The sequence below is a fragment of the Chenopodium album genome, chromosome 17 (assembly GCF_948465745.1).
Source record: "Chenopodium album chromosome 17, dcCheAlbu1.1, whole genome shotgun sequence".
NCBI classification, from domain to species: Eukaryota; Viridiplantae; Streptophyta; class Magnoliopsida; order Caryophyllales; family Amaranthaceae; genus Chenopodium; species Chenopodium album.
The window spans coordinates 42,455,717-42,463,476 of NC_137850.1; the positions used below are offsets into that span (position 1 = coordinate 42,455,717).

At 36.0% G+C, this 7,760-nt stretch overlaps 1 protein-coding gene across 1 annotated transcript; it reads left to right on the forward strand.

Annotated features, from left to right (window-relative positions):
• The first annotated feature begins 1,883 nt into the window (after nt 1–1,883).
• LOC145589767 (signal recognition particle subunit SRP54 2) lies at nt 1,884–7,573 on the forward strand. The gene is made up of 9 exons (XM_081646456.1): nt 1,884–2,276; nt 3,149–3,248; nt 3,391–3,544; nt 3,875–4,025; nt 4,138–4,286; nt 4,735–4,835; nt 4,943–5,100; nt 5,649–5,763; nt 6,831–7,573. Exons 1-9 carry the CDS (start codon nt 2,046–2,048, stop codon nt 7,178–7,180), a joined length of 1,509 nt encoding a protein of 502 aa, XP_081502582.1. The 5' UTR covers nt 1,884–2,045; the 3' UTR covers nt 7,181–7,573.
• Nucleotides 7,574–7,760: the final 187 nt, after the last annotated feature.

Below are 7,760 nucleotides of genomic sequence, written 5' to 3' on the forward strand. Positions count from 1 at the left end.
TGCCCTTTCACTGGTTCTTTATGGTATTCTATTGACCGGGGTCCACTCCATAGGCTGGATCCCCATATGGCTTTTCTGGATTGGTTTACTGGTGCTATATCTGGGTTTAGTTATGCTAAGAACTGGTTTAGTTTGGATTATTTCTTTGGGGTTTGTTAGGCGATTTGGTTGACAAGGAATAATGCTAGGTTTCGCTCGGCGGTTTATTCCCCCGACTCTATCTTGGATTTGGCTTCAGACTGGTTTGTGGTGAGTTGAGTGTCAATTGTGACACTTATATGCTTTTTGATGGGGCTTGGGATAAGGAGACTAATAATGCGGGTACTGGTTGGTGTTTTTATGGCCTCGCTTCGCCGCATCCGATGGGTGGCGGAGCCAAAGCTTGCGTCGCCGGCTCGGCTCTCCATTCTGAACTTCTTGCCTGCCTGTTTGGATTTCAGCAGGCTCGTTCGCGGGGTTTTACTCAGATTCTTCTTCTCAATGACTGTTCCATTATTCCTACTCTTCTTCTGTGTCAGGAAAAGGCAGATATATCGGTCATTTGGACTCTTCAGGAAATTCGTGATTTTTTGTCGTCCTTTGCTACTTGTCTCATTCGGAAGGTTTCTAGGACTTCTATTGCGGAGGCTCATTCCCTCGCCAGGGCGGCTCGTCGTAGAGATTTACTTTGTTTTTCGTTTTAGTTGTTGTTTTTAGTTTTGTGTTTCCTTTGTCAAAAAAAAAAAAAAAAAGAAAAACAAAAAAACATTATCAATGCTTGGTTGTGTTTGATATTTTTAGATTTGACCAAACTTTGATGTAAACTATATCACATCTGATTATTTCTGAAATAATTGGATATCAAATTAAATAGGTTGATTAAGACACAACGAGAAGTCGACAAGTATAACATTGCCATTCTTGAATCTCTTACTTGGGTTATAAAAAAATTACTCCATATATTGATTTTCTATTGCAAATGGGTGCAAGCAAGCATAGAGATGTTTTATCAAATATGATTGGTTCAACGGTTAAAATATTAAAATAAGTGATGAAGACAACCCATAATCCCCTATAGATCAAGATCTTCAAAGTCTCGAACAAATTATAGTTGCCAAAATACAACTCAAAGAGCTTGGACCCCCCTCTAAGAAATTTCCACTAGTTAAACTTTGAAGGTTCAAGAATAGGCGAAAGTAGCTCTTCTTTTGATTTTGTAATTAGAGATCATAATGGGAACCTTGTTCTTGCAGGGGTAGGGGCAGGGGCAAAGGCTCTCCATCCGAACACTTTAATTCTCGAAGCGGAAGCAATGAGCCTAAGAGAAGGCTTAAAAGGAGCTAACTTCTTGGCATTCGTAATCTGATTATAGAAGACGGTAATCTTGCAGTCATAAATGCCATTATGAGGACGTATCAAATCTCATCGGATATCAACGACATCATATGTGAGTATGTGACACGGAAGTAGCTTTGAACATTCTTGATTTTCACTCCGTTCACCATTGTTGTAGGGATACAAATACGACGACGGACTACATGGCAAAGAAGAGTACCACCATGAAACTTTACTTTGGTCCTTTGATAATTTTGCGCCTTTCTTATCCATTATCATGCAAAAGAATGCTTTACGTCTCCCCAATGGAGCTAACCTAACTTTTCTCACTCAATAAAAAAAATTTTCTTATCAAATGGCAAACTAAAAGATAAATGGTTAAAATTTTGCACTGTTCAGCTATTCGTGATGAAACACTAACTTCATGATAGATATTTTTTCTTTTACGTATTTATCAAGATGATAAACTTGTATTTTCTTCATATTTTTTTTTTTTATAATTTTTTTTCTTTTTATTTTTCCCTAATAAAACCCAATCCCTATAATTAATTATAGGGTAAATTATAATGCCACTTCCCTTTTCTCTCTCTTCAATCCTACGAACACTCCCCTCGCAAATTCACACAATCATCTTTCCATCAAACTTCAGGATTTCTAGGGTTCTTTAGTTCGATTCAATCACGCCCAATTTCAATTTCAATTTCTAGGGTTTCTAATCAAATTCTGCAAACATGGTGTTAGCACAATTAGGGGGGAGCATATCCCGTGCTCTCCAGCAGATGAGCAATGCGACAATCATCGATGAGAAAGTTCTTAATGAATGTCTCAATGAAATCACTCGTGCTCTTTTGCAATCCGATGTTCAATTCAAGCTTGTTAGAGATATGACCACTAATATTAAGAAGATTGTTAATCTTGATGATCTTGCTGCTGGTCATAACAAGCGTAAAATTATTCAACAGGTATTTTTTCATCGTGTTTACAAATTTTCGATTTTGATTGTATAATTGCTATTTTGAGGACTTTTACTGAGTTTGAGATACTAGTGTGAATTAGAATTGTTCGGATTTTACTAGGTTTGCATGAATTGAATTAGGTTTTTTTTTGGAAATTGGCTTCTGTAATGTCTGGTATTGGTTGTTGTAATATTGAAAAAGGAATTGTTATAATTCGGCAGATTGTTTGATCTTTAATGTTGATGATTTGGTATTAGATAGAAAATGAAGTTGTTGTATTGACATTATCAAACTTGATATAGTTACTTGCCGACTTGCGAATTCAAATCTATGTATGTGGATTTAGAGGTTTTCGGTAACTAGAGAGGTAGGAGCAAAATATTTTAAGATAGGGAAATGCTTTGAAACCGGTGAGAGATAAGAGGGTTGAGTTGAAGTCATTGGAGTGAGAGATGAAATAATTCATGTGAGTTGCAAGTTATGGAGTAGGTTTCTTGCCTATTCGCAATTTGTGAAGCAATGTGAATGGATTTGAAGGTTAGCTTTAGTAGTGATAAATGATATCGAATGATGCTTAGATGGGGTTACACTTTGAAATGATAGAAAACTAGAGGGTTGGAGATTGTATTGGACTAGTTGTTTTGGCACAATTTGCATTGTTGTATATGAGGTGAATTGTTAAAAAAAAAAAAAAAAAATGAATGATGAGCTAAAGGAATTTGTAATGTTACGAGGTTAATATGCTTAGACCTTAGAAATAGTGTGACCTGTCAGCTTGCTTAGACAACACGATGTTTTGCAGGTGTTATTTTGTACTTTTATCTTGTTGTAAAGTGAAATTATTTGGTGTTGTGCTAATTAGATAATCTGCAATTTAGGCTGTTTTTAATGAGCTCTGCAAAATTTTGGATCCTGGGAAGCCTGCTTACGCTCCGAAGAAAGGAAAACCTAGTGTCATCATGTTTGTTGGTCTACAGGGTAAGTTGAATGTTGAGGTGTAATGTGCTCTGCACTTCGTTGTTGGAGTACTATTTTTTTACTCTTCTTTCTAAAAGGATGCTTTTACACAAAGTTGTCCCTGCTTTTCATGTATAATATTGCTGCATGCTCTAATATTCAGGATCGGGGAAGACAACCACCTGTACAAAATATGCATATTATCATCAAAAAAAGGGTTGGAAACCAGCTCTGGTTTGTGCTGATACTTTTAGAGCTGGTGCTTTTGATCAGTTGAAGCAAAATGCTACCAAAGCTAAGATTCCCTTCTATGGAAGGTATTCTATCTTTTGACTAGGAAATTCTCCGTGTACTTGGGTTTTAAAATTCAATTGTAGTTTCTTTTTAAATGCAAATTTGGAGTATTTTAAATACCCCTATTTTTAGATGGCTCTGAAGTGTACTTGGGGCATAGTCACTGAATAGAACAGCTTTTTAGATACCTTGGGCTGGCTATTATGACTGCGAACTGGTTGAAATGGAGATTTATTTCTGGAGAAGAAGCGATTGTGTTCTGTATATTTCTTGAGTTGATAGTTAGATACTTAGATCTATCTGTGTAGACTATTGATTATATTTATGTTTATAATTGCCTACTATTTAAACAGTTATATGGAGTCAGATCCAGTGAAGATTGCTGTTGAAGGTGTAGAAAGATTTAAAAAGGAATCCTGTGATCTCATTATTGTTGATACCAGTGGACGCCACAAACAAGAGGCTTCTCTATTTGAAGAGATGCGTCAAGTTGCTGAAGCAACAGTAATATGTTTAACACTATATCTTCTTCTGTTGTGTTAACAACTTTCTATCTATTCTTCTTTTGAGTAGAGGACATGCAGTTAATGAGCCTTTTCAATTTCTTTCCTTGCAGAAACCAGATCTTGTCATATTTGTTATGGATAGTAGTATTGGTCAAGCTGCATTTGATCAAGCTCAAGCTTTCAAGCAAAGTGTTGCTGTTGGTGCCGTGATTATTACTAAAATGGATGGTCATGCAAAAGGAGGTGGTGCTCTTAGTGCGTAAGTACTATGGTGCTTACAAATTGATTAATTATTTTTCCTAGTAACTATTCTCCCCCCTTTCAATACACACGCACGCTCGTTCACACACAATTAAGTCAAATAGTGAAGATTTAAATTTTATAGGAAGATTGATAATCAACAGAAGCTTATTTATACCAGTGGCTTAATTAGATTGTTGGCTGAGATAAAAGAATTGGTCTGCGATGAAAGTTTTGTCTTCTATGAAAGACTTGCTCATTACCATTGACAGAGGGAAAAGAATGATAAAGGATCTAAGAAGTGTGGGCTTTAAAACTATTTTATGAATAACTTTTCGTAATATATCTATGCGCTGTAAATAATCTCTTTGTTTGAAACTAGTGTTTCTCAAAGTGCTTTAGACTTCCTTTCGTTTTTTGAAGTTCTTATGTGTAACTCCCAAGTGCTTTGTAAAAATACTGTGCAGTGTGGCTGCAACCAAGAGCCCTGTGATATTTATTGGAACTGGAGAGCACATGGATGAGTTCGAGGTATTTGATGTCAAGCCATTTGTTAGCCGACTTTTGGGTATATACCTGTTCTCGTATTTGGCACTCTTTTTTTTTTTTCATTATTCTGCCTGATGGGCTGTACATCTCTGATATTCTGAATTGTTGTACTGTTTCTTTCTTTAGGTATGGGTGATTGGTCAGGGTTCATGGATAAGATTCATGAAGTGGTTCCCATGGATCAGCAGCCTGAACTTTTGCAGAAGCTATCTGAGGGGAATTTTACCCTCAGAATCATGTACGAGCAGTTCCAGAATATCATGAAGATGGGACCTATTAGTCAGGTATGCTATAGCTGTGTCACTTTCATCAGAAACTCCAGATTTTGCTTCATTGCCCCTGTAATTTGAAAATGTTGATAAATCTTGGCAATTTATGAGTACCTTAAGTTATTTGCTGCTTTCTCTTAATCAATACAATCGTTCTCTTTCCTGTAAGCCTTTATCTCACACACTTTTTACCTCATATGACATGTCTTGCTATTGTCTAAACATCCCATATTCTCTGACTTCTTGCCTTTTGCAATTTAGTTGCTACATATTCAAGTTCTGCAATGTTCTGGTCCGCTGTGGCATGCCAGATACCTAACGATTCGGACTTTCTACTCTTAAAAGCAACAGCATATTAGACCCCTATCAATGCCATGTATCTGGCTTAACTTCCTCTTTCTTTCATTCCCTCTACTCATGATCAATTATTCAATTGTCCACCAGGACAGGTGCTGTTTAGTTAATTCTTGCCAGGGAAGATGGTTACTCTGAAATTCAGGGTTCTCTCATTGCTTTTTATTTGCCAGGGAACGTTTGTGTTACTAAATCTATTTTCACCCTAGGTTTTCTCAATGCTTCCTGGATTCAGTGCTGAGTTGATGCCCCAAGGTCAAGAAAAGGAGAGCCAGGCAAAGATCAAGCGTTATATGACCATGATGGATTCAATGACAGATGATGGTAACTTTTGATTCCTTGAATGTATTCTGTTTGGGAGAACAAGTGACAATGCATTTAAAGTATTTACTTTTTGGCTTAAATGAGCAAGATTTTATTTTATTTTTATTATTATTTATTTATTATTATTATTATTATTATATTTTTTTTTTTGCAACTAGAGCCATAAAAGAGCAATAACATGTTTTAACTGATATGATTGGAGCATTTCTTTAATAAGATCCTGATTGAAAAACAAAGACATTTATTTTAGTGAACCTTATGCTCGCTATGGTTGTGTGCCACTGTGCAGCAGTACCAAATCATTGTAAACAAGTTTTGAAAAAACCCATTGAGAATAAGGCGTATTGGTGGATTTTGAAGTATGCATCCTTAATTGGTGCATTAACATTTATTATTGTGAGTAGTGAGTTTCAGCTGCTATTTTCAAAATATAAAGTAATAACTAGGCTATGTTGGTAAATCTATATTAACAGGAGGAATGTATGCCATTCAATCATGTTGCACAGCAGCACAGTTTTCAAGAACATCCCTAACTATGTGAAAGCTAGAATGGTGTATATTCTATGTGCACTTATAGTCATTATGCTGTTTTAGTGTGCCTAATATAATTATAGTAGAGTGGTGTATATTCTATGTACACTTATAGTCATTATGTTGTTTCAGTGTACCTAATATAATTATGTGGAGGATGAATTCTGGTGTTGTCAAAAGACACATGTACCATGCGCCTTTCAAGTTTTGTTCATTGTTTGGGTAATGTCTGCCCTATACATAGCTGGCCAGCTTCTTTTTTTTCTTTTTCTTTTTTTTTTTTTTTTTTGGGGGGGGGGGGGGGGGGGGAGCATTGTTTTATCAGTATCATTAATTTCATGTATTGGCTACGTCTGCTATATTCTCCCCTCTGTTGAACCAAATTTAAAGCTATTAATTGTTTCTGAATCTGGGATTTTTGTAAAAATATGTCATAATAATATGAAAGTAGTTGATATATCATTGTACTATGTCACTTTTTTCTCTGAGTAGTCCTTAAACATTGATTTTGTTTTGATTTGACCATATTGCTGCAGAGTTGGATAGTTCAAACCCAAAACTTATGACTGACTCGCGAATAATGCGGATTGCTCGTGGAGCTGGCCGCCATGTTAGAGAAGTTATGGATATGTTGGAGGAGTACAAACGCCTTGCAAAGATCTGGAGCAAGATGAAGGGACTTAAGATTCCAAAGAAGGGAGAAATGAGTGCCTTGTCACGTAACATGAATGCACAACATATGAGCAAGGTTCTTCCTCCACAGATGTTGAAGCAGATAGGGGGTATGGGTGGTTTGCAGACCTTGATGAAACAAATGGGTAATATGGGTAATATGGGTTCTGCTAAAGACATGATGAGTATGTTTGGCGGGGGCGGAGATAAGTAAAAATTGTTGTGGCTCATGTTGCTGTTAACTCTAAATTAGTTTCTGCTGGCATGAAATGTTTTGCTATATGGCCTATATCCCAGTCTACTAAAGTTCAGCACGCCTTTCCAGCCATCTCTTGCCAGAATTGCAATTGAATATCATGGCAGAATTCGAGACTCAGATTGAAGATGCCTGCTGTTTGATCTCGAAAAAGTACAGTGATAGGTTTCTTTTTTAATTTTTTTTTCTTTTACTGTGAACTCAGTTATTTTAGCAAAGTCAAGCTGTTACATACTTTAAAATTCTTAGTAGTTCATATCTCTGTAATTTCTCCAGGCTTTTACCCTCTTTATGAATTTGAATGGTAATCTCCGCTCACATTTAAATCAGTTTGTCATTTCAACTGCCAAAGGTGATACTGTGCTTTTATTTCAGGACAGCAGAGGAACAGGTTCTTTTGTTTGAATATTTACGTATTATCATTACATCCAAAAAAAAAAAAAAAAAAAAAAAAAAAAAAAAAAAAAAAAAAAAAAAAAAAGCATTCAGCTTGAATTCATTCTTATATGCCTCTAAAAAGTCATTTTGTAATGAGTAT

Bases quoted from the DNA above. Each gene is read 5' to 3' on its own strand.
- LOC145589767 (XM_081646456.1), top strand. From the start codon at position 2,046: ATGGTGTTAGCACAATTAGGGGGGAGCATATCCCGTGCTCTCCAGCAG. The intron at 4,836-4,942 runs GTATATACCTGT...TTCTTTCTTTAG, and splicing joins ATTTGTTAGCCGACTTTTGG to GTATGGGTGATTGGTCAGGG. The intron at 5,764-6,830 runs GTAACTTTTGAT...ATATTGCTGCAG, and splicing joins GGATTCAATGACAGATGATG to AGTTGGATAGTTCAAACCCA.